The sequence below is a fragment of the Canis lupus genome, chromosome 7 (genome assembly GCF_003254725.2).
Source record: "Canis lupus dingo isolate Sandy chromosome 7, ASM325472v2, whole genome shotgun sequence".
NCBI classification, from domain to species: domain Eukaryota; kingdom Metazoa; phylum Chordata; class Mammalia; order Carnivora; family Canidae; genus Canis; species Canis lupus.
In genome coordinates, this window is record NC_064249.1 from 40,002,923 (window position 1) to 40,028,576 (window position 25,654).

The following is a 25,654-nucleotide window of genomic DNA, read 5'->3' on the forward strand; positions in this document are numbered from 1 at the left end:
AGGATGAGGTAACAGGGCACCTACCGAAGCCTGTTCCTCTCCTCCCGTGAAGTTGGCAAGTCTGTGCAGGGACCTTGTGGTGCCCTTGAACACCAGCAGGCATCCTCCCAGGATGGGAGGAATGTGTGGGTATGTGTTTTGACTGGGCACCTTGTTAGGCCTTGTTTGCAAGTCTCTTGTGTCCCTTTGAGGTCCTGAGAGAGGATCAAAACCCCCCAGGTGTCCTTAAGTAAAGTTGACCTTTTCAGGTGTAACTGGGGTCATGTTTCAGTAGGATGCCAAACTATGAATTTTAAAGACCCATTCCAAAGTGTGAAAGAGCATATTATAAGGATTTTTTTTAAAGTGCTTTATGTTTGATCCCTTATTGAATCTTTGAGATGTGGTGGATTCAGACATAATGATCATCCCAAGTTGCTGTCTGGTTGCTTAGACATTTGCTTAAAAGGTTTATACGACACACATTGGATTCTAGGGGACAAGATTGACCTAGAGGTTACCACTTGAAACAGCGCTGTGCCTGTCCAGAGTGCAGAGTTCTCTGCAGTTGGCACTAAAACTCAGGAAAGAGACGATTTCACACTTGCTTGTGCCCCCCTGCTTTAGTTGTCAAGTCAAGATGATTCACGCTCTCAGAGACAGAGGAGACCCGAGTGTCCCAGTGTCACAGTCTGTTACCATCATCCTAGGAGAGCAGTTTTCTTCTTGCCTGGCTTTGAGTGGGACAGAAGTACAAGTGTGTGTGGGGCCCTGGCTGTCCTGCTTGTGGCTCCACGTCACCCCTATGTAACGTTTATCCTTTTTTTTTTTTTTTTTACTTCTTTTTCCAAGAAACAATAGTTTAGCCATTGCATGTTTGTGAAATGGAGTGATGGCCACTTGATGTTTTCTAGACCTCAGTGGTTTTCCACAACCGAAATAAAATAAAAACCAGTCTGAGTAGCACAGCACACCTGAGGAAACGTTCCCACTTTGTTGGATGTGTTTAAGAAACTTATTTGATGGGGTGTTGGATCTGTCTTAATAATTTTGTCATATTGTTTTAAGCCTGGTTTGTTAACAGTCTAAGGCTTGATTAATTTGTGTATCTTGGAGTATAGTCACATTCTGAATATGAAACAGGGATAGCATTTTAACACTGGAAGGATTTCTTGTTAGTCTACCTGGGACAGGCTGATAATACTTACTCCCTTAATTATATGCTTCCCCCCCTCCCCTGAGGAGCCATTATGTTATAAACTGACTGAAAGGAAGGGGTTTGAAGAAGCTAGATGACTTGGATTTAAATCCCAGCTCTGATGGGACTGGCTCTATACCTTTACTTCCTTATCCGTAAAATGGGGTCATAGGGTTTTTGTGGGAAGTCCATGGATAATCATTCATTAAACGGTAGCCATAGTAATTCTGGTTTAATTGTGTGGGGTTTGCCATCCTAAATAAGATAGGGAACTTAATGACCAATCTTGGCTGATTGGAGGACACTCCACAGAAAACCCGCCTGCTGGCATCGCCTGCCACAGCCTTAGCCCAGCCCCAGCTATGCCGTGTCACCTGCACGTGACCTCAGCAGCTTGGGGAAAAGTCTCCCACTTTGTTACACGGGTGTATTCATGACACTGCCTCTTGTGATCTGTACACATTTCTAGATAACGTTACATGTTGATAAAATGCTCTGAATTGTATCTTTAAATTTCATTTTACTTCTTCAGTTGAGCTCGTCCTTCCCTTAGTCTCCTTAATTCATCCCTTTCTTCCTCTGCAGGGCAAAAGGACAAACTTGCGTAAAACTGGTTCAGAAAGGATTGCCCATGGGATGAGGGTCAAGTTCAACCCCCTTGCTTTGCTTCTAGATTCATCTTTGGAGGGAGAATTTGATCTTGTACAGAGGATTATTTATGAGGTATGATTTGATTCATAGATTTCTTAAACAACCTTGTATTTTGTTTCTGACCTCCACTTAGAAGGCTCGTCTGGGGGGTCGGGGGTGAGACGGTGCGGAGAGATGCAGAGGGATAGTCTGTGCTGTGCTGAGGGGTGGCTGAGGTTTGGGGGTGCGCCTCCAGAGTATTCTTTCCGGGAGATCCTCCCCCTCCATACAGTTGCTCCTGGGTGGATGCAGACTTGTACTATTTGGTTGCACATGTGGTCCTTGTTTGCAGAAGCCTCCTGTTTAAGATGTTTTTTAGTTGACCTTTTTTCCTTTCCATGGCAAATGCATCTTCTCAGACACTAATTTGTGGGGAGCTGGAGGGTAAAGAAGCAAAAATGACTCTGAGGGTATGGTTCCTGGCACCTCTTCATTTTCAGACCTCTTTATAGTGAGCAGCTATTTTGGCTATTCCGGCACTCTTATGTCTAGACTTGAAGTTGGTATAGTCGGCTCCTCGAGGTTTTAATTATGACCTAAGAAAACCTCTAAACAAACCACAGGAGCCTATTTCAGTTCTCTTGATCCTGAAGAGCCAGGTGATAAGTGACCCGAACAGTGATGGGGAGCGTGGGTGATGTCAGCCTTTGTCTCCATGTTACAGGTTGATGACCCGAGCCTGCCCAATGACGAGGGCATCACCGCTCTTCACAACGCCGTGTGTGCAGGCCACACAGAGATCGTTAAGTTCCTCGTGCAATTTGGTGTCAATGTCAATGCTGCAGACAGTGATGGATGGTAAGGCCCTGTCATCTGCTGCCCCACAGTGTCACTTGGGTGTCCCTGGCACTGCCAGGCCATAAAAGCGTCCACATGTGTCTTCACGGGACACTCTTCTCACTCCCATTTTGGATGCACGTGGAATTCTTATAAAAGTATTGTCAGATGATAAGAAACGTCACAAAGTGGCACAGATCTAGGGACCTCCATGAGTTTGAGAGATGCTGCTTTGAGCCTGGTCCCCCGAGCCCTGCAGCATCTGTCCTTAGTACATAGATATCCACTGTTTATTTGCAAGAGGGAAGAGTTTGTAGCCTTTCCCAAGTCTCTTTGACCATGGAATCCATTTTTCATGGAGCATTTTGTAGAATGGTTATGTGCATAAAACACAAGAGATACTATTATAAATAATTATTCTTCATAGGATAGAAAGAAGAGATCCTTATAAAGTGCTGTCCACCCTCAATAACTATAATAGAATGTAATTTTTTTTGGAAAAGAACATATAAATTATAATATGCTGTTTCTTTGAAAGAATCTAGAAAACATACTTTTTGCTAATTTATTCAAGTTTACATACTTTTTTTTTAGCCAAATACTTTGGCTTAACTTTAACAACGTGGGTGAAATAAATTATTTTCTTTCTTTCTTTCTTTCTTTTTTTTTTTTCCTTTTGGTAATCTCTACATCCAGGGTGGGGCTTGAACTCATGACCCCGAGATTAAGAGTTGCATGCTTGATCCTGCCAGGTGCTCCGAAAACAAAGTCTTAACGTGTCATGAGGTCTTTGCCTATTATTAGCAGTTTAGATTACATATAACCTTTAACTATTAAAGCCATGCAGTTAAAAAATCTGCAGTAATATTCCTCAAACTCAGACCATAGTGTCTGGGATGTGAGATGGGGATATGTTTCTGGAGACTACACCTGAGAGGAATGAGATGAAGAGACGGGGGGAAGAGAAGGGTAAACACCTACATCTGTGTCATCCGGGCCTGGATAGCACTCTACACTTGTCTCTGAGTTGGGTGGTGGTGCTGGCTCTTCTTCCCCCTTTATGGGTCTTGGGTCCTTTAGAGCATTTGAGGTGCTAGAGGGATTCTCCGTCATGACATCAGTGAGCTCTTGCCAGCCAGGGGCCTTGCAGACCTAAGTGTATGTATTTTACAGTCTGCATTGGATTGACAAAGCTTTCTCTCAATTCAAAATCCATTTGGATTTTACAAGCTATTAGGTAAAGGTAGTTTCTCTCTGCAGCCCAATTCCTGCAGAAGTGGGAGTGGAAAGGGAATATGTACAGGCATCTCTTTGGAGGGAAGACCCGGGACGTAAAGATGGCTGTGCCCTCCGTGCTGCCCAAAGACATGGAGCAGGTGTTCCAGAATGCCTCACCCTGTTTTAGACGATCACACACATCTCAAGTCCTTGCTTTTATTTCTGTGATTCCTCTTGCACTGCCCCGCATCTGCCCAGTGTAGCTGTGCTCCACTGTCCCTCCTGTCATTCTCTCATGGGCTGTAGTATCTGTGTTTAATGACTCTTAAACACCATGTAAGAGGCCCAGAAGGAGGCCCAGATGGTAGACTTGAGGACATTCTGTAGAGACAGCCCAGCCCACCAGGGTTGCATGTCCAGGGCGGCCATTTAGCTCCACTGTGTGTTGCCCACAGGACCCCGCTGCACTGTGCGGCCTCATGCAACAATGTGCAAGTGTGTAAGTTCCTGGTCGAGTCCGGAGCCGCTGTGTTTGCCACGACCTACAGTGACATGCAGACTGCCGCAGACAAGTGTGAGGAGATGGAGGAGGGCTACACCCAGTGCTCACAGTTCCTTTACGGTTTGTAACCACCACAGTTGAACATGCTGACGACTGCACTCATTTGTCCTCTGTCTAGGGTACTGTTTGCTAAGTATATTCATTATGTGGAAAAACATTTTTGCATTGTGCAGAGCCCTAGGCAGTGAAAACAGGACAGCCTTGACGGTAGAGATGAATGCAGCTTTTGTGCGTGTGCCTGGGAGCAGCCCTGCCAGGGATGGCTTGAGCTGCCTATGCCTCTGACTCTTACAAGTTGAGGTTAACTCTTACCTGGGCTTGAGCAGAATTGAGAGGCGGTGAGCAGGTGCCAAGACTCCATGCCGCTCAGTGCTTTGGGAAGCTGCTCTGCCTGTTGGTGGAGAGGCCATGAGGCTCTTCGCATGACTGCGTCTGTTGGCTCCCAGGCTGCTCTCAGGCTTGGGGGGGTGGGGAGGTGCCCAGCAGCAGGCAGGGGCAGGCGAGGCGGCTTCCCAGCTCTTGACTGTCTACTGTGGACACTCAAGGTGACTTTGTTTCTGTTCTGAACTCTGGATCGGAGAATAATTTTGGTAAATACTTTATAATCAAGATATTAATATACACTTTGTTATTTGAAGTGTATTGGTCATCTTGAGCTTTACTTAATTATGAAATCTGATTTTTAAAAACATGTAGGGACATCTGATCAGAGGCTTTGCTTTATGGAACGCATCATGGCACCAAGAAAGTGTCTCTGCTGTAGATGCTGAAATGACAGTGGCTTGGCTTCTCCTTGCTTGGTAGGGCCTGGGGAGCTATAACCTTGGCAGCCACAGCCTTGACCTTGAATGTTCTGTTCCTCATGTTAATCATCTGTTGCTTTTAAAAAATATCTTTATCACCCATGAATGAATCTTGTAACTCCTGTTGTCTGGTTGTGCCTGGTTTTGCGGTTTCTGTAAAGGAAGTCATGGTGATTCTGTCCACTGTGCTCCTTGTGCCTCATCTGTGTGGTTGTGCTCGTTCTCACTGTCCGTTCCGCTTTGTGGCTGCATCCACCACGTCTTTCCTTCCATTCTGCCTTGGGGCAATGGGGTTTGCATTCCCTCACAGTTAGAAATGGTCGATCCGGAAGCAGACTTGTGGGTCACAGGGATGTGGCCCAGCTGACCATTCCTTTCCTGCTATGTCCGCCTCTGACCCCTGCTGGATGTGGGTTCATAACCCATGTGGCTTCAGCTCACATTTCCCAAATAATTCATGATACTTAGCATGTGCTCAGGCTCTTCAAAAATAAATTTATTTTAAAGATTTTATTTATTCATGAGAGAGAGGCAAAGACATAGGCCGAGGGAGAGACAGGCTCCCTGTGGGGAGCCCGATGCAGGACTCGTTCTTAGTACCTTGGGATTATGCCCTGGGCTAACAGTAGACACTCAACCACTGAGCCACCCAGGTGCCCCTCAAAAAAAAACTTTAAAACATAATCTGTAACTCTTAGTTTGGTAAATAGCAAAGTAAGGAAAAATTTTTTCTCATTCTTGATGATTTCTTGGAATTGGGACTCAAGTTATTTTTTTATTAGAGTATCATTTTCTAACTCTGGCCAAATATCTTTTAATTAATATATTTTACAGTCCTTTAGATTTGATGAGAATAATGTTACTACTACTTTGGAGAGGACACCACAGTGTCCAGGGTTTCTCTCCTGCCCCTTCCCTCTCCTACGCCAACCTGGTGTAGTCAGAGTTCTGGCAAGGCATCACCCTTGTGAGTGTCACAGTCACGTCTCATTTAAACAGGGAGTCAGAAGCGTGAACATCCCCATTAGTGGAAGAGCCCCTTATGTTGGCAGAGCCCCTGGTGGAATAGAGCAACTCCATGTCTTGTGTCAGTTTTGCCCAGAGTGGCAGTGAGATAGGCAGTGCTCCGTCATTGTAATCGGTAGATGAGTCCTAAGTTAATTGTTAAGTAAGTTAAAAAATCTGACAATTTGCCAAAAGCAAGCAGATACTTTCCTGCCTTTTCTAAACCTGTAAAGGTGAAACTGGTAATAACGTCTAGAGTGTTCGGGCCTCCTGGCCTGACTTCACTGCCCACTCACCCACAGTGCCCTGTAACCACCTCATGCCTGCCCCGCACTCGAGAGGGGGGAGTAGAGGAGTGCAAAGTGGGGCTGAATGTGCACGTCTGTTACTAACTCAGTGAAAGTGGACGTTTGTGGGTTTCCGTATCTTCTAAAACCTGGATTCTCATTACTTTAGACTTGGCTCTATGTAGGCTTTTATATCACATCTGAAATACTTTTGCCATCTAACGAATTTTACGATTTTTCTCCCTCTCCCTTCCCACATTTGGAAATGGGCAGAGGTTGTTCAGTTGACTGTTGTCTCGGCTGCTTTATGCTTTGGGTCAGGATGGAAGTAATTTATGCAGACTTCCTCGGTCCCCACGCCCAGAGGCAGGCTAGAATTTGACAGGCGTAGTGCTCACTCTTCTAATAGCCCAGACGATTAGAACTAAAAACAGTTCATTTTTTATTCCTGGGCTTGCAGAAGTTTTTGTGCTCTGAGTAAGACTAGTTTCCGAATTGCCTTTGAAAAGATCGTGGAGGCCAACTGTGTGTGGTATGATCCCTTTCTGCCTCCCGAGCTCCCTGCCTACCCCTCTGTGCCTCCTTCCTGCCCGGGGCTTTATTCATGGGGTGCTTCATTCAGTATTCCTAGCATTCCAGCAACGTGTGCCCATTTCTCATTTGGTTCATGGAACCAAAGGTTTTAAGAATGGACAGTCTGCCTTACATGTCCTGTGGGTTTTTTCCTGTCATGATTTCAGGAGTCCAGGAGAAAATGGGCATCATGAACAAAGGAGTCCTTTACGCACTCTGGGATTATGAACCTCAGAATGGTGACGAGCTGCCCATGCGAGAAGGGGACTGCATGACCGTCATCCGCAGGGAGGACGAAGATGAGACTGAGTGGTGGTGGGCCCGCCTGCACGACAAGGAGGGATATGTCCCACGAAACCTGCTGGGCGTAAGTTATCAAACCTGGACGGCACTTCTGTGCGCACCGGGGCTTTGCAGGAACGCCATGTGCAGCTGACTGCCCTTTGTTCACATGACATAGAATCTTAAAGTTTGGATGGTGTTAGATTTACACAGAGTGGAGGTTCCACTTACAGGTTTGTCAGCCCCCACTGTCAGGGGTCCTGCTGCTTCACAGAGTATAGGTCACACGGGGTCATGTCGTGGGAGTGTGAGAGCATTCTGTACCAAAGCCATGTCTGCTCATGTCAGGGTCTGCACTGCTGGCAGAGTTTGACCAGGCATGTAGACAAGAGCCCCCAAAAACCTTTGGGGCTTAGACAGTGTTAACTGGTGTGATCGTAGTGTAAATTATAAAGAATAGATGAAAGTTAAAAAACAGTGAGCCATGGAACCCTTCAGAGAATTTTTCCAGTGCCCAGACCAGAGGGGTCTCGAGTGTGGAGCTGCTTCCACAGAGGCCCCAGCCCCCGAGATGCAGCCTGGCTTGTAACCGTGTCCCTGATGAACACCAACAGCACTTGTACTTTTATAGTTTCTTACCTGGGAAAACCTCTTAGAACCACTTGCTTACTTGAATCTTTCATTTTAATTTTCTAACAAAGAGGTTCCATGACTCATGAAACGGGAAGCATCACTTGTGGGTGTGGAGGCACTTGGCCTTGGGCACGAGGTTCTCAGAAGGCTCTGAAATCAGCCAGCTGGACCCAAGATTTTTGTGTTAATCCGGCATTTAAATACTCAGCCTTCTGGAAATCTCTTTGGGGTAAAATTGGCCTCTAAGTAACTTTTTTTGGTTTTCTTAGAGGTTCAAAAAATGGAAGTCACATAAATGCTGAATTTTTAATCAGAGGCTCAGATGGGAGTCTAGAAAATTGTATTTACTAATTATCTTTTGTGAGGAAAATCACTTTTTGTAGAATGCTGATCCACCAGTTTTTCAGTTCTGGCTGGAAGTCTGACTCCTTTTTTACAGTAAACCTTTTTCCCTTTTGTCTAGGCAGGAGGAGGAGGAGGAGGAAGGCTTTTGTTTAGTTTGCCAGTTGAATTACTAGTTTGACTCACCCTTGGCTTTAAGACTGCAGATCTTCCGACCTTCACATGTATTCCTCCCCAGCTCTTGTTATGGAAAACATAAAACCACAAAAATCCAACAACAAAAACTCCACTTATCCTCCCTTAAATCAGTAGCCTTTTTGTCTGTGGCATTCTGTGGCTGACAGTGTCCAGTCCCAAAACAGTGTTTGTAGGGCTGTTGTGAGTGAAGTTGTCCCCCTCCAGATGTAAGCCGGTGCACGTGGCAAGCTGCAGATCCCCACCACCACCTGCCGCTGTCACAGGCCATGCTCCACCCCCGGAGCAAGGGCTTAGGGGTCATGGGTTCACCTCTGTGTTGTCCCCGGTGGGGAACCCCTGTGACCTTTGCCAAGGAGTTGCTGAATGTGAATCTTTGTGTCCTCGGGCAGCTCTGGATGCCTCCCATGGCAGAAAGAATCCTTTCCTTGGTTTTTCTCCTGTGGCCCCCATTCCCTACCCCCATCCGTGTGTCTGTCTCTACAGCATGTAAATTATGTCTCCATTCTCTTGCAGCTATACCCAAGAATTAAACCAAGACAGAGGAGTTTGGCCTGAAACTTGTTTTTGAAGAATTAATCTTTGTTATCACAAGAAGTAATGTGATTGTTTTTGGTAAAAATTTCACAAGACCGACTTTAGTGACAGCGTAGTTTGAAAGCGGTGCAGGATGTCTTCTGGGAGAATGTGAAGGATTGGAGAATTTGCTGTCCTCGGGGGACGTTCAGCATGATGAACTGAGCTTACAAGTGAGCTGACCATACTCTTGGGAAATAGGTGTTCACGGGGCACTCAGGAACATGAAAAGTGACTGTTTTGGTTCCCTGGAGTCACAGGGCCATTCACTGGGCTCCTGGGAAGTCGCCTCTCCTGCACTTGCCCCCGCCAGAAAGGACCAGTGCCACAGAGGCAGCACCTCTGCCTGTCCTCCCGCAGGCCCCCAGGGGACCCCCATTGTGGGTGAAGAACTGTTGGTTGTCAGCAGTCCCTTTGTGATAGGAGTTCTTCAGAATTCTACATGTTTGAGATATTGGAACCAAGCTGTAGCACAGCTCATTAGATTTAGAATCTTGTTTTTAGAATGAATTTGAATCTATATTTATTGTCTTTTGTATCTTGGAAATTGGAGACTTGCTATATAGACTTACTCATGATATTTGTCAAATCGTAGCTGACTTTAAAAACAATTGTAATAAAATTAAAGTTTTTGACTCTAACCTTTTTACTGGTTTAGTTTTTTGTGTCATTAAAAGCCTGTTTAAAGTTCACACGCCATTAGGACGGCTTATCCAGTGGGAGAATAATAAAATTTCTTTACCGGCTATGTGATGACATGTAAGAGGTGGTTTTTTTGTTTACAGAGAACTTGGTTTTGCAGTTCATGAGTTCTGTGTTGGCCCTCGATAGAGAACCATGGGGACAGAGGCCCTCACCGGCCCTCAGCCTCTGTGAGACAGGTCTTGTCCTCGTGCCACTTCAGCTCCCCCGTCTGCATGGGGGAATGTCTGCAGGCATTCATTGGGTGAAAACATACATACACAGGATCCCTATGTTGTGTTAATATGTTACCAAGTTTGTGAAAGACTTTGGAACCCATTCTGCTTAGTGAACTATTTTCATTTCTATTAAGTGAAAGCTACAGAAGAAAAACCATTGCTCATTTTTCCTTATATGTTTTATGAGCAGCTAAATACCAGCAAGAAAGGTGAAAGACAAACCAACCCCGTGCTAGTCAGAGTAATAGAGAAATAGTGACCGTGGGAGCTAGCTGTCAGAAGACACGAGTGGTTTACAGAATTCTGAGGATGCCTCCCATCTTCCTGCTCTGAGGTGACGGTGTTTAGAGTTGGGGCCTCTGGCAGCTGCGGAGTCTTGTGTGACATCACCAGGTTAGAGAGCCCCCCCACACCCCATGAAGGAGGAGGAGGCCGTGGTCCTTCCCTCTGCCACAGGAGGACACTGCAAGAAGGCAGCCATCTGCATGCTGGGAAGTGTCCTGGCCAGATGCTGAATTGGCTGCACCCTGATCTGGTTCCTGAACCCCCAGAATGGTGAGAGATAGGTGTGTGTTATGTGAGCCCCAGGCCGTGGGCTTTTGGTTTGGAGCTGCGCAGACTAGGAGTCCTGGTTATCCAGTCAGACACTGATCTGGGTGCTTCTGTGAGGAACTTTGCAGATTTCACTATATTTCCTAATCAGCTGACCTGGGAACAGGAAGGTCACCCTGGGCTGCTGGGTGGGCGCAGGAGAGGTGCAAAGTGTGAGGGACTCAACCCACCACGGCCAGCCACAAGGAGGAAAGGGTCATGTGCCGGGGAAGGCGGAAAGCCCCTGCCAACAGCTGGGAACCAATCCCCCCTCCTCGGGCCTCTGCTGGGACCAGCCAGTCCACGGGGCTGGGTGGGACTCCTACTACAGACTGGTGTGGTGATGGGTAGTTTTTGTTTTTTTGTTTTTTTTTTTTTATTTTTTTTAAATTTATTTATGATAGTCACAGAGAGAGAGAGGCAGAGACACAGGCAGAGGGAGAAGCAGGCTCCATGCACTGGGAGCCCGATGTGGGATTCGATCCTGGGTCTCCAGGATCGCGCCCTGGGCCAAAGGCAGGCGCCAAACCGCTGCGCCACCCAGGGATCCCTAGACTTTTTTTTTAAAGATTTATTTATTTATTCATGAGAGACACAGACTGAGAGAGAGAGAGGCAGAGACACAGGCATAGGGAGAAGCAGGCTCCATGCACCGGGAGCCCGATGTGGGATTCGATCCCGGGTCTCCAGGATCGTGCCCTGGGCCAAAGGCAGGCGCCAAACCGCTGCGCCACCCAGGGATCCCTGTTTCTTTTTTTTTAAGATTTTAAGTAATCTCTGCCCAATGTGGGGCTCAAACTCATGGCCCTGAGATCAATTATCACACACTCCTCTGAGCCAGCTGGGCACCAGGTGATGCGTGTTTAAGCTGCTAAGCAATAGGAAATGCCAGGGACTCTGGACCTGGTCTGGCGCTTACTAATTGGCCATGCAGCCTTGCTCGGGACTCACAGTTCAGCAACACCACCTCTGTACACCTCGGCACATGAAGGGACCCACGCCAGGTACTGTACACAGGTCCCAGGAGACTGTAGAGAATTGCTCAAATGCATGGAAGGGAAGATGTGAAAATTAGGAGAACGCGATCATCTTGTTTCCTTTGTCCTAAACTGAGACCATTTGCTTTTATTATCCCTCTTTGTTTTTTACTTGTTTATCATCAGAGCATCCTTGTATCAGAGGTCCTCGTAGAAACATCTCCAGGCATGGGAAAGGGTCACAGAGTGAGGGTGGCAATGCCAGTGGGACCACTGCTAGTGCTTCCCAGCTTCTGCGCAGGGGTCAGGAGCGTGCAGCTTCAGCGGCTGTGTCGTGTGTGAGAGGTTGCTCAGGAGCATGATTTCTGATGGCCGCATGACACCCGCCACATGAGGGACCCAGGATCTGACCTGGGTGTGTGCTGGTCCCCAGTTCCTGTAGGGATGCCCATGAGCCATCTTCACGGTGCAGTTTTTAGATTTTTTTTTTTTTTTTTTTTTTTCAGTTTTTAGATTTTTGAAGAAGGGGGAGTAGGGCACCTGGAGGATGGGCCCTGCTGAAGAGGGGCTTATGGTGGGGGCAGGGGGGGTCATGGAGGACAAGGCAGAGAGCAGAGGTCACCCTGGCAAAGGCACAGAAAATTGGTAAGATGCTGCTGGTTCTCGGTAAGTCTGGGCACTGGGAGGTAGGTGCTGGTCACAGGAAACAGCAGTTACAGGAGGGCCCAGGGAGCCCTGGGAGGTGTGTTGGGGGGGGCGGGGAGGTGAAGAAGAGGGGAAGGGAGGGGGGGAGGTGATGAGGAGCGGGGAGTGAAGGGAGAGGGAGGGGTGGGGGAGGAGAGGGCAGGGGGCAGGGCGCCGCTCAGCCTGGCAGCTGCAGTCCCTGTTGGAGAAGCAGGTGCCCGCGCTCAGACGTGCTGGAATGCCCCACGTGGGCACAGCTGCAGACTCCCGTGCACCCAGCGCGGACTTGGGGGCCTTGGGCTGCGGCCCCTTCCCTCTGGGTCAGGAGGTGGAGGGTGTTGACGCACTGGCTAGCGTCTCCCTGTGAAGGTGGTGCTGGGAGGGTGGCACTGCTGGGAGAACCCGGGAACTCGGTCGCTCTGCCCTCTTCGTCCTTTCCCAAAGCGGCTATTCCTTGTGTGGCTCTTATTTCCGCTGGGACGGAACCAGCCGGTGCCGGGTAAGGTGGTGAGCCGGGTCAGCCCAGCAGGCGCAAGGGGGCCGAGCCCCTGGCACAGATGCGGGTTGCTGTGGCCTCTGGGGCTGGGGAGGCCACCCATCCCGTCCCTGCGCCTGGCACGAGGGCCCCCAGCCCCGGCCCCCTTGCCTGTGCTGCTGAGTGGAGGACTCTCACCACTCCTCCTGCCTCCCCTCGGCTCATAGCCAAGTCTGGGGGATGCACTTCCTGTCCCGCCCCATCCTGCTCCTCTCCCGGGTTGTGGGGCTCCTCCAGGGTCACCAGCAGCAGGCCAGGCCTAGGTGCCTGTCCTGACGGTCCCGGGTCTCGTCCCCACACCTGAGGGACTTGCCTTAGAGCGGGGCCTGCTCCACGGCCACTTAGGAGCTTCTAAAGTGGATTAGGAAATCGTGTACTTCCACAGGGAGGGGGAGTTAAGCTCCTTTTTCCCCTCAAGACGGGAATTCAGAGATAGCGACTTGCGGAGGTGGACACAGGCTGTGGCCAGGTGTGCGCACAAACCACCGCCGGGCCCTCCAGGAAGGACAGCACCGCGCCAGACTGCCTGGGCGACTCTTTATTTAACAGCACATTTGGAAGAAGATAAGGCAACAAGGCGGTATTTTCATCATGCGGCCAGCGTTTTCCCAGGGTGAAGCCAAGGAACAAGCTTCCACGACAGTCCCTCCCAGCTCCACACAGAAGCATGGCAGGGTGTGGTGTCCGGGTGGCAAACGGTGTGTCTTTGACTGTCATTGGCTCGGACACCACTTTGGTGGGCTGCAGGTCGCTGAGCAAGAGCCGAACCCCTTCAGTACCCGGGATGCTCCTGAGACCTGGAGTGCTCAGGGTTGGGTTAAGACACACGTGGGTAACCGGTCGGTCGCCCGAGTGCCGCCCCGACCAGGCCCCTCAGCCACGCATCCTGCTTCCCCTTTCCTCCGGGACACGGACCGCTGGCGGGTCAATGTCAGGGCTGCATTTTTAAACCTGACGTTGCTTTAAATATTCCCCGCAGGGACCTTGTGTCCTTAGCTGCGGAGACACCGGCCAGCATCGTTCCCCTGGCTGAATATTGCTATAAACAGGAAAGTGTGTAAAAGTAGACTAGTGACAGATTTCAGGTTCTCTTTGAGTTGACCAAGGACTAAGTGGCTCACTGGTGTTTAATAGAACGATATGTGAATCTTCTACTCTGAAATCTGGAAGTTCTTGCTATCTCAGAAGGCATCTTTATTTTCGGTTATAATCATTAGTTTGAGCAACTGTTCCCATAATTTCAAGGTCGAGAGAAAAAATGTTCTCTGGTGGCCCGGTGCTTGGCGGACGGTCTCCAGGCAGACGAATTACGACTTTAGAGGACGGAAAAGCAGAGCCACTGCGAGGAGAAGAAGAGCCAGTCAGCCCAGAGCCACGAGCAGGAGCGACACAGCTATTCCGGTGCCCGTGGCGCCTTCTGAAAGGCGGCCTGAGAGCCAGCAAAGCGGCGCACTCACGGCTTCTCTAGCCCACGGCCAGGGGGCCACAGCCTGGCTCACAGGCCGGCCGACACCGTGACACGGGCTCAGACAACACGGCCTGGGGCTCCACACGTCCGCCTCAGAGGCCAGGCACATGCGTGTCCTGCCTGCGGCTCACCCCGAAACCAGTGGCGTTCGCCCCTGGTCTCTGTTGCAGTGAAACGGGAACCCGGTCAGATTCTGACTGAGCTGCTCTGGGACGCGCCTGGACCCCCAGCCTTGGCCCAGCTCCCCGCCCCGTGTGTCATGAGGCTGCTGGCGCGGCGGCAAGCTGCCCATCCCAGCGAAGACCCGAGCCTCCGCTGTGGACTCGACCTCAGGGTGGGTATATTTCCCGGGTCCACACAGCTAGAAAAGCGACTTAGTAACCGGCACAAATGCATTTTCAGTTGGCTAACGTCCTTTATACCGCATCACAGCAGGTGGATGGCTGCTGGGTTGCAGCCTTCCTCCAGAGTTCAAAGTTCAAGGAAAGGAGTGTCCTGTCCCTTAAACCTGCCCCTCTTGCCACTTTGCTCCTCAGTGGCCTGTGCTGCCCCAATCTCGGTTCCCCTGAGAGCAGAGGAAATGTGCGCTCCTGCCTGGCAGTGCGAGAGTCCCCCCAGCCCGGGGGTGAGAGAACATTCTGGCATCAAGACGACCAGAGAACATCTCACACTTTGCTCTTCCCAGAACTGGCGTCCTGACTCCAGGTAGTGGCCTGATGACCACCCCACAGGTGGGCATGGCCAGGGTCCAGACACCGGAGCACAGTGACTACAGACACCAAGCTTACTTACCTTCGGCAGCGTTTTTAAAGGGGAAGGAAGTGAACTGATTTGTTTTGAAAGTATTTGAAGTAGATCTGCTCTAAGAATGACAGATCTTCCCAAACCCACTTGAATTTCATCAGGGTTTTGTTACACAAGCACCGCCTCCCGTGCACGCAATTCAGCAGTTCCTGCAGCCCCTTCTACTGCCTCCTCCAGGCAGAGCTGGGAGGGAGGACAGACCCCCAGCTGGGGGTCAGCAGCCCCCAGCCAGGGCCGGGCGTGGGAGCTGCAGACTTACAGAGATGAGGTCCAGCTCTATGGTTCCAGAGCCCTCGGGGTCCAGCTGCTTAAATATCCCTGGTGAAGGAAGAAGGGGCATCCTGTGAGCGAGCGGGAACAGAGACTGCACCGTCCCCCTCTCTGTTCGTCCCACACTATGACTTCTGCTCCCCCGTGCCCACGCTGGGGCAGGGTCTTCATGGTCCACTGCACAGACGCGCCCCAGTTCAGGCAACATCACCCGTGGTGACGGGCAGGCTGCCTTCACCCTGACAGCACCCAAATGGGCCTCTCCCCAAACAGCCACTTACTGAACAGTGTTTCCAGTCGAACCAGACACCGGACGAAATTGTCGAAGTCTATGATGAGCTCGTCATCCGCAAAGCGAGCAACGATGACCTGGTGGAGCTGACAGGGCAGCTTGAAGCCTGGAGTACAAACAAGCACACAGCCTGGGCATGAGCATCAGACGGTGCCCGTGCTCACACCCGCGCCCGCGCCACGGACGCCCGCATTGCACAGCTGCTCTTGCTCCTTGGTGCTTTCCTGGGGGCTGCCGTGCGTTGCAAAGCCAGTGCCTCTGCCCTCACTCCCGACTCCAGACTCATCGCCTTCCTGCCTGTCTCCACTGGCTGACGCCAGGCTGCCCAGCCCCGTTCTCAATCCCTTCCTGTGGTTCAAGTCTTCGCCCTGTTGCTCGTGCTTCCTCTCCTGCCTCTTAGCTCTGAATCACCCTGGAGTCTAGATTGTTCCTGGATGCATGTGGCAGAAACCATTCATCATAAACTAGCACTAATTCCCGCCCTTTCCACAGAACTAGAATGGGCCATGGCTGCCTGAAATCGAGACGTTTCCCACATCCCTTGCAGCCTGCCGAGGGCCTGTGACTAAGCCCTGCTAGTGGGACATGTGTCCCGAAAAACAAGGACCCGGTCTTTCCCTCCTGCCATCCACCTGTTGCCAGGACGTCGTGGTGGCAAGCCAGTGTAGTCCCGCGGGAAGGGGCACCACCTCTGGGCCAGTGGTGAGCGTGACCAGGGGAGCCAGCCTGGCAGCACGAGGCATTGCCCCTTGTGCTTGGACCGTTTGGGAGACAAAGATGGTTATTTGGGGTCTCTGTGGCAGGATTACATCCCACCCAATAAGTGGGGAGCCCCGTGTTGTGTGCAAGGCGCTTACCCAAGGGGGGCCCAGTGAACTGAGAACTGGCTTTGCCTGCTTGGCCCGCCAGGCTCTCGGAAGGAAACTTCAAGAGGGCCTGGTGGGCAGAGCATCTGGGACTGCGTTTTATTTCATCAGTTAACTTTTAAAAGAGGAATGGAAGGGACATGCTTGTGGTGAGCCCGCGGCCACCTCACTGAACACAGCTTCCTGCCCTCTATCGTACGCAGTAAACTCTGACATGTTCTGCACGTAAAACAGAAGGGAAACCAGGTAGGAGTTCTCACCTGCTTCCTCAAGTGCTTTCCGCATCTCGTAGGAGTTCATGGTGCCAGACCGGTCCACATCGATCTCCCGGTAAATTTTCTGGAATCAAGCAGAACAGTTACGAGAACCCTGACCCGAAGCCAGCAGGCACCCTGTAGGTCGCACTGTGTGTGCAGGCAGGAGGCTCTTCTAGCTCTGTTCCCAGCCTGGCCTTGAAAAGCACCTGCGTCTCTGCCGTAAATAGCTAAGAGTGTCCACCTCACTCCACGAGCTGGCTTGTACCGTGCCTGTTGGTCAACTAGCCGGCCGCTGTGGGCTCGTGTCATTGTGTCACTTTTCTGCTGGAGCTGTCAAAAACCCAAATGACAGAAGGCTACACAGCCTCTCGAGGACACTCTGGGGGCAGCTGGAGGGGGACCCCGTTTCTGTCCACTAGCACTCAAGGGCAGGGAGCAGACCATGTCCCTCAAACAGGGTCGGTTCTGCTGTTCACATCTGCCCATCCTGCCTCCGGGGGTCAAGTGCCTGCCCCTTCACACACGCACGTCCCTGACAGAGCCACTCGCCCTGCCTTCCACCCCCGGGCGCTCACCTGGTACTTCTGGATCTTTGTCCAGAGAACATAGAACTCTTTCAGGCCCAGCTTCCCACTGCCATCTGACTGCCTGCCGTTAAGGAAGCTCCTGTGGTGTCTCCGTGTGGGCGCCCTGTCACCCGATGGCACCCACTGCGTTATTTACGAGGAGCTCCCGCTGAAGACTTTGTGCTGCACTCAGTGCCCAAACCTGCATGTAAAGGCTGGCCGATGCCCCTGGTGGCCCTGACTCTTGTTGGCTGGTCTGGGGTGCAGGGGCCCCTGACCCTACTGGGAATGAGCTGTCGGGTGACATGCAGAAGCCCTTTGTTGATTTTTGGAGTATTTCTACGGCCTTGTGTGGGACAGCTACACAGTGTTGTGAGCCCACGAGACAAAACTTTGAGCAGCTCAGACCATCCCTGCCCAGAACTTGTCTGCAAGCCAGGCAGGAAGACAGGCGAGCGCGTGACCTGGGGAAGGAGCCTGAACAAAGGGAAGGAGATGCCCACAGCAGGTGGGCCCCGTGGCTGCAAACTGAGAAAAAAACCACAATCAGAGAAAAGAGATGCATGTCGGAAATGGGACAGTCTGGGGGACGTTCTCCACATGCCTGGGAAACCAACCCAAGCTGCTTGGGCACAGCTTGGCAGGCATCTCCTGCTCGCTAAGGCAGGGGGCTTCTCACGTTGCCCCAGGAGGTGTCTGAACAGGAGAGGCGGTATGACAAATTCCCCAGGTGGGGGTCTCAGACGCCTCGTCTGTGCTCTGCAGCGTGAAAGGATACGTCCAGCATGTCCACCATGATTTTGCAGGTCTCGATGCTGAAGCCGTCTGACTTGATGTCCTGGCCTACAAGACAAAATGAGAGTGATGGGAAACATCCTGCAGAGCCTCGCCGTCCCTAGGAGCCCCCACGAGGATGGGGCGTGTCTGTGCCTTCTGGTACGGGGGCCACTTGACCTACATCCGATGCCACAGCAGGCTAGTGGCTGCCAGAGGGGCCAGAGTGGAGGGTGTGCTGCGTCCGCTGCTTCTTCGTGTATTTGCACATTAGCCTGTGTGTCCGCGGACTGAGAGGCCTGAGAACCAGAAGCTATCCAGAGCCCTGTGCTCTACTAGGTGACTCAGGTACAGCAGGGGGTGGCAGGTGGCAGGAGACCCTTGTCACAAGCTGGTTCTGGTACCCCACAGACCATGAGAGGCCCATCCTTTGTCACATCCTTACAAAGGTTGTGGCTTAGCCTGCCTCAACGCTGCCGTTGTGGGCTTGGACTCCTTCTTGGGCCCGGTCAGAGCCTGGGGTCAGTGGCAGCCAGGGAGGTTGCATCCCTGCGCAGCCTGGCTCTTCGCCGCCTGCCCAACCACCATCTGTGTGGGAACAAGGCAGCTTTGACGGCCACGCGCCTCAACAGCTCTGTGACTTCACTCGTGCCTGGCAGCCTCCAGGGCAAATACCCCCTTCTTGTCCTCGCTCAGGCTGCCTGGAGGAACCAGCTGTGTGGATCTTGTGCTGGGCACGCCGCCCACATTCTCTGGGATGGATGACCCGACCAGCCCGGGTGCTTCTAGAGAATTTGCTTCTGTGTCGTGGCTTAGGCCAGCTTCTAGGCGGTCCACAGCTCAGGACAGGGCGGCCTTCAGCCCTGAAGGGTCTGACATCAGCAATCCCGCCCAGGGGCAGCATCTCTTCCAGGGCAGTGCGGCTCTTGATAAATTGAGGTGAGAAAACGTGTCCCCCGGGACTGGCCCACATTTGGGGTGAATGAGCCTGAAGGTCTGTGGGAGGTGCTCCAGCTCTGCCCCAGGCCCCTCTCCCACCTCGCTCCTTCTTCCAGGAGGCCTGGCAGCTGCCTCTGGGGCCTTGCAGTCGCCGGCCTGGCTCGTGGGCTCAAGCAGAACACTGTACAAGGCTCCCTGCCACGCATACTGGGGAGATGCTTTGTGAACTGTTCCCGTGGTGTGAGTACAAGATGGTCTGTTTGTCCTTCCACCCTGACTATGCAGTGAGATGTCGACCCCATCGACAACCGCACTAAATACAGTGGAGTTCAGGGTGTGGGGGCTTTCTGGCCAGTGTTCAGGGCTGACTCAGCCCTCCTTACCAGCAGAACATCAGAGTGACCGCCCCGTGGTGCCCCTCACAGAAGTTAGGTAGTGATCTGCCCACTTTCCAGGTGAGTAAAGAGCCCAAGGGGTCCCACGTCCCGGCTGAGAGCAACAGCTGTCAGGGGTGAGAACGAGGATGAGACCTTTGCTGTCCACCTGGAAACCTTTGTTCCTCCTTTATCGGGGCACACAGAGCATCCTCAGCCCAGTCTGGTGGTGGCAGTGGTGGCCGGCACGGGTGTTTAGGTGGGTGCAGGGGTGGCTGGAAGGGCGCGGGGAGGAGCAGGACCAGGGCCCGCTAAGAGGGCACTTACGCTTGGCCAGCACTCTTCTCAGGATGGTCTGCAGCTCAAAGGCAGAAATCTCTGCGTCCTGTGGACACGAAGCAAAGCGTGGTTATACCGTGGGCTGCAGGAAGTGTGGAGGCTTGTCCCGTGCCGGTGCACTGGGTGGGCACAGGCAGGGTCTGTGACGTCATTTCTAATGCCCCCAAACCCCAGACTGCAGGCGAGCCCCATGGCAGAAGGCCAAGATTGGCCGCAGTCCCTCCTGCCTCCAGGGCATGGGGGTGGGGACCCGTGTATGGCCCGGCCAGTGGCCAGCGGGGAAATAAGTCTCTGTGATGCCCCCTTTCCTGAGAGACAGGGATGGAGGGGCGCCTGCTGAGCACTCTGATGGGAGGCCCAGGTGAGCCGGCTTCGTGCGCCTGATGGAGAAGGGTGCCGGGCAGGTGCTGGCTGGGAACGGTCTGCAGCAGCCTGAGGCCCACACAGCGCAGGGCAGCACCCACCACGGCCCTAAGTCACTTGCATTGTCAAGATTCAAAACCCTTCTGTCCGTCCGGGATATTTTTGTGGAAATCAAAGAAAAGGCCCCACATCCCAGCAGGAGTGGAAGACACAGGAAAAGAGCTGGATGCTAAGGTGGGAGGAACACAGGGCCAGGGCTGACTGTGAGCCAGCAGCCCCGCTGCATGGGCAGGACGTGGGCAGGAGCCCGAGTTCCCTCCACGATTACCCTCCGCCTCTGCTCGCTATCCCTTCTGCCCCTCTGGAGTCTCGCCAAGGACGAGTCTGTCCCTTTGCAGGGACCAGAGCGTGTGACGGAGCCCGCGTGGACACCCACCTCGCCTGCCAGCTGGGCAAACAGCCTTCTGAAGCCGTCGTCAATGTCGTCCTCGCTGGCGTCTATCTGGAGGGGGAGGCAAGGGGTGGGAGCAGGTCAGAGCCAAGAAGGGGCCTCCCCCATCTCCCCCGCCTCCCGCAGGCCTGAGGGCCAAGTTGCAGGCTTGAGACAAGGACGGTGTGAAGAATGAATGAAGAACTTTTCTAGTGAAGACATGAGATGGATGGAAACCATGTGAAGGGTTGGTGAGCTCCTCATATAGCATCATCTTGAACCCTCGGCCAGAACGGCCCTCTGATCTGCACTAGTGGGGATTCAGATGCAGAGCCTAGGGGATCCCTGGGTGGCACAGTGGTTTGGCGCCTGCCTTTGGCCCAGGGCGCGATCCTGGAGACCCGGGATCGAGTCCCACGTTGGGCTCCTGGTGCATGGAGCCTGCTTCTCCCTCTGCCTATGTCTCTGCCTCTCTCTCTCTCTGTGACTATCATTAAAAAAAAAAAAAAAAAAGATGCAGAGCCTAGTTGGAATGTTCTAGAAGGCCTGCAACGGTAGCCCCCTGGAACCGTTGGGTCTCTCACTAGGTCTCTCGACAAGCACGGAGCGGCTGAGGAGTGGAGGGTTATCAGGTCCAGGGGCAGCAAGAGGAGCCTCCCAGCCTGCTGGTGGCAGTCCCCTCCCTCCACTGGATGTGTTGTGGGTGGGTCTCGTTGGAGCCCACGAGCCCCCGGGAATCACACCATCTCAGCAGCACCTCAGGGGCCTCAGGAATCTTGTCATCTGGAGACTTCATTTTACAGATAAGGAAACTGAGGCAGAGAAAGGGGAGTCACAGGAACCCCAAGTCCTGCACACAAGGGGTGAGGACCACATAGTGGCAGGTGCAGGTGCAGGACAGAGTCTAGTTTCGAGCTGTGGGCATGAAGTCCTGGGGCCTCCTAAACCCTAGCGGTTCTCTGGTGATTCTGGGCCCGGTCATCTGGAGCAGAGCTTGGAGTTAGCAGGGTGTCCCAGGGCTGCAAGTACCTCCTCAAGGTCGGCCTCGATCTCGTCGTCCACGACCCTGGGGACAGAAGGAAATCATGTCATGGCCCACATGGAAGTGTGACAGGTGGGCTGGGGGCTTGCGACTGCGTGTCCCCACACAGCAGGAACCAAGGCAGGAAAAGCCAAGCCGGAGGCCCAGCCGGAGTGCGGGGAAGCAGAGATTTCGTGCTCCTGTCTGTTGGCGCAGCCTGCCCGCACAACCCGCTTGGGGCCTGCCTCGGGGACCCGCTCTCCGGTCGTGCGTGATCTCTGCCACCATAAACCTCTCACACGGGGAAGCACGCCAGGTCCCCACTGCCAACACACTTTGCTCGGGGAAGGTAGTGGCAGGGAGGCCGGGAGTGGTTGCAGCTGAAGCTCGGGCAGCGTTGGGTCCTCCACGCCCAGTGCCGTGAGCAGGGCTGGGTCCTCCGCAGCGAGTGTACTCAAGCCTTGAAGGGTCCTTCTTGGGCCCTGGATCCCACGCTAGGCCGCTGAGCATCCGACCCACTGGGGCTGCGCCTCCCAGAAGCTGGCAGGCCCACTGGACACATGGTCCTGGTCTTGGATGGAGCACACGGCAGTGGCTGTGTCCGCTGCTTCCCCTCAGGTCAAAGTCCCTGTGGTCTCTCAGTTAATCCCCTTTTGCTTAAGCTGCCTGAGGCGGATTACGTGTCCTGCCATCAAGTGCTCAACTGATAGATGTGGTCCAGGAGGTAGCCAAATCGGCAGAAGTGGGGCCATCCCGACGGTGGCGTGACAGTGGCATCAGCTGCACAGGACCCGGTGGGGTCCAGTGACCACTGAGGCCACCACTCACGCCCTGGCGTTTGCGGGCTGCTGGGCAGGAAAGTGGCCCAGGCTCTCCGCTGACATGACTAGGTTCACGGGCTGATACGTGTTGTTACAACGAACATAACAATTGGTGTTGCAGACACACGACTATCCTTGCTCCGCAGCCTCCCTGCTCTAACCACTAAGACCCCAAAGCCCGAGGGACAACATTGACGACCTTCAAGACCCCACGTCCCTGTGCTGAGCCCTGGAAGCAGGCAGGTGTCGTCCAACAGGAGTGTTCAGAGGATGCGGCGCGCCAAGGGTCAGGGACAGGCCGCGGGGACAGGAAGGGTGTGATGGGCAGAGCCACCTACTGGTAGTCGGCCTTCTTCTCTGAAAAGACCCGGACACAGAAGTCCCCGTCCTTGTTGGGCTCGAAGGTGGAGGGCACCAGGATGTACTCCCCCGGGGGCAGCTTGAACCGGTTGAGGACCTCGCGCAGGTTGATGAAAGTGTCAGAGCGCTCTCTTGCTCTGTGCGTCAGGAAGAAGTTTCTGCTGAGGTGGATGTTGGTCTGTCCGGTCATCTGATGGATAAACAGAAACAGCGGGAAGTAGAGGGTGGGAAGAGCCCCGAATCAGCATCATTTTCTCTGGGGTTGGCGACTATGTCTGGGTCACTCCGGGTCAGGAGAACGAATGCTCTGGGGGGTGTGCCGGGGGGGTCCAGGCACCCAGCTTTGCAGAGAAGCCCCATCTGCATATGGAGGTCCCTGGCCTCCTCCTCCTTGAGTCAGGGACGTGCATGTGCGGGGCACGCAGACGGAAAGCAGCCCAGCTCAGGTGTGGCCTGAGCACAGCAGGGGGAGCCCAGCGGGCCTTGGGCAGCACGGCTAGGGCAGGGTGTATGGCCGGGGCCCAGCGCGCCTTGCACGCCCAGCGTGATGGCCTCAAGGCTACTGCTGCCCTCTCGTCAGACCCACTCATGCCGGCTGTGGGCCTGCTGTGCTCTCACGCCCTTCGGCTCGCTCCGAGAGGTACGTGATGGACCAGCTCCACTGAGGGAGAAACCGAGGTTCAGAGAGGACGCGCAGCTCATCTGAGGGCACATAGCCTGCACGTGGAGCCTGGGCCTCCCTCTGCTCCTGCGCCGCCTGGCAGTTCATCTCTGAACTGGGGAGAGTGCAGGACTCTGTGAAGAGCCTCTGTGGCCCTAGGCCCGCACACCGTCCACCCGGAGCAAAACCACAGGCACTTCCCAGAGGTCTGGCCTTGAGCACAGACCAACAGGTCCATGTCCCGAGTGACCTCACCAGGGCCCAGGGGGCATGGGCCTTGTCCTGTGCAGCCGCCAGCCCCTGCCCAGGCCTCATGAGACCCCTGAGCCAGCCGTCCAAGCCTGCGCCTTCGGTGACCCTGAGCCAACGCGTGCTGGACGTACCTCCTCTGGGACCTGTGGGGACAAAGGGAGGAGAAGGTGCTGAGCCCCGATTCTGGGAGGAACGCCTGAAGGCCCCTCGCCCCTACAGCTCCAGCAGCACTACAACCACTAGGGGATTATTATCCCATGGGCCCCTGCTGTTCCCATGCTGAACACAAATGTCATGACCCAGTGACAATGCCGGCAAGCCCTTCGCACCATTCCTGATTTACAAAGTATAAAACTGAGGCACAGAGCGGTGCAGGGCCTGGCCTGGGGTCTCCCTGCCCCCCACTCACAGAAGCAGGGCTGTGTCCTGGAGGAAGAGGGCAGTGAAGGGGGTCCCACTGGGCTGGGAGCCAGCAGGGTCAGCTCCCGCTCCTGCCCCGGTCTCTTATCTCCAACACGCAACTGAATGATCCCTGGGGTTTCCCAAACCTGAGAGGTGGGGGCGCAGGCAGGAGGGTCGTGGGTCACATTTCAGCGTGCATTTTCCTTGGGTTACTCTGTCCCAGATCTGACATCCTCAGCTCTGATTTCAGAGACTGAGAGGCTTAGAGTTTGTACATTGTTTGAAATGATGGCGTTTGACCAACTCTACTTGGTGAGTGGCAGGCAGGGTCCCGTCAGCGGGGGCCACGTGTCCGGTGACGAGCGAGCGGGGCCCTGTCTCTGACCCCTCACGACCCCAGGTGGCTCAGGCTGCCCCCATGACCTTGCTCTGTCCCTGACGGGCAGGGGGCCCACCTCCTGTCCTGCCCTGGGGCTTTCCCTCCTCGCCGGGCTGAGACCACGCACCTCGTAGATGCCGAAGCCGATGGTGTGCATGTCCTCGCCCATCTTGCGCTGCCGCCGCCGGTGCTTCTGGATGAGGCCCACGAGGAACGTGCAGCCGCGTTCTCCATCCTCCTGGTCCTCGTCCTCCTCTTCCAGCTTGATCACGTACTGAGGGTTCATCCAGAAGGTATCTGTGGCCAGAGTGGGACTGGACTCCGTCACTGGGGACCGGGAGCCCTAGCCGGGAAGGGGGTGCGGGAGGGGACGGCACTGGTGGGGGCGTGGAGAGAGCCAGCCCGCGTGCGCCTGGACACCACGGGAACCCTTATGTTACCACGTGCCCTGCAATCCTCTCCTGCCCGCTGCCGGGCAGGCTTATCTTGGGGACAGTTAGTCCCCCTGGAAGAACGTGGCTAGAGCTGAGCTGCTGGCCTGTGGCACCTCTCCCTCCCCAGGTCCAGTGGCTGGCCTGCACCCCCTCTGCAAACCCTGAGGCCAGGAACATCCTCTGCCCAATTTCAGCCTCTTTTTCTGTGTCCTCGTCCCCAGGCCTGTCCCATTGCCCCCAGGGTGTCTCTGCCCTTCCTGCTTCCAAAACGAGACTCATTCAGGTTGAGGGACAATTGTGTGGGTTGCCTTCCCCTCCCTGATGGGATCAAACTCTTTGTTGGGGAGATAAAGTGCAGGGCTTGGTGGACCACAGCTCCTGCCTGTTTTTGTCAATAAAGTTTTATTAGAATACAGCCATATACATTCATTTAACGGCCTTCAGTCAGTAGTAGAGCTGTGTGATGTGACTGAAACCAAGGGCAGACAGAGCCAACGTCTACCACCGGTCCCTTGAGTTTGCTGACCCCTCATCTAGCAGGTGGGAGAGTCCCGTCTGGCACTTCTACAACTGCCACTTGATGGCCACATGTCTGAGGTGAAGGATTAAGAGCACGGGAGCTAGAAGGACCCGTCAGCTTGCCCGATGACCTGCTCTGCAGCCTAGGATGCCACTGGGACCCTCAGTTTCCTCTTCCGTGGCCTAGGATCCACACGTGACCAGGACCTGCCACCACAGAGAGTCTTACAGACCAG

General features: G+C 53.6%; 2 protein-coding genes across 8 annotated transcripts in view; one reads left to right on the forward strand and one right to left on the reverse strand.

The window, feature by feature from the left end:
* The window catches only part of TP53BP2 (tumor protein p53 binding protein 2), a 55,923-nt gene extending 46,162 nt beyond the window's left edge, over window positions 1-9,761 (forward strand). For all 6 annotated transcript variants that reach the window (XM_049112493.1, XM_025430728.3, XM_049112495.1 and 3 more), the window contains 5 exons: window positions 1,763-1,900; window positions 2,532-2,665; window positions 4,318-4,484; window positions 7,260-7,459; window positions 9,061-9,761. In XM_049112493.1, coding sequence (XP_048968450.1) covers window positions 1,763-1,900; window positions 2,532-2,665; window positions 4,318-4,484; window positions 7,260-7,459; window positions 9,061-9,102 — 681 coding nt within the window. In that variant the 3' untranslated portion in view covers window positions 9,103-9,761. The remainder of the gene's footprint in view (window positions 1-1,762; window positions 1,901-2,531; window positions 2,666-4,317; window positions 4,485-7,259; window positions 7,460-9,060) is intronic.
* A 3,589-nt stretch (window positions 9,762-13,350) lies between these two features.
* The window catches only part of CAPN2 (calpain 2), a 38,152-nt gene continuing 25,848 nt past the window's right edge, over window positions 13,351-25,654 (reverse strand). The window contains exons 10-21 of one of the 2 annotated variants that reach the window (XM_025430732.3): window positions 24,593-24,762; window positions 23,816-23,827; window positions 22,750-22,961; window positions 21,599-21,635; window positions 20,576-20,641; window positions 19,765-19,822; window positions 18,129-18,193; window positions 17,360-17,428; window positions 16,788-16,866; window positions 15,651-15,767; window positions 15,359-15,417; window positions 13,351-14,166 (exon numbers count right to left, since the gene is read on the reverse strand). In XM_025430732.3, coding sequence (XP_025286517.1) covers window positions 14,143-14,166; window positions 15,359-15,417; window positions 15,651-15,767; window positions 16,788-16,866; window positions 17,360-17,428; window positions 18,129-18,193; window positions 19,765-19,822; window positions 20,576-20,641; window positions 21,599-21,635; window positions 22,750-22,961; window positions 23,816-23,827; window positions 24,593-24,762 — 968 coding nt within the window. In that variant the 3' untranslated portion in view covers window positions 13,351-14,142. Of the gene's footprint in view, window positions 14,167-15,358; window positions 15,418-15,650; window positions 15,768-16,787; window positions 16,867-17,359; window positions 17,429-18,128; window positions 18,194-19,764; window positions 19,823-20,575; window positions 20,642-21,598; window positions 21,636-22,749; window positions 22,962-22,983; window positions 23,828-24,093; window positions 24,233-24,592; window positions 24,763-25,654 lie in introns of those variants that run through there. The other variant, XM_049112497.1, reaches the window with a different exon arrangement.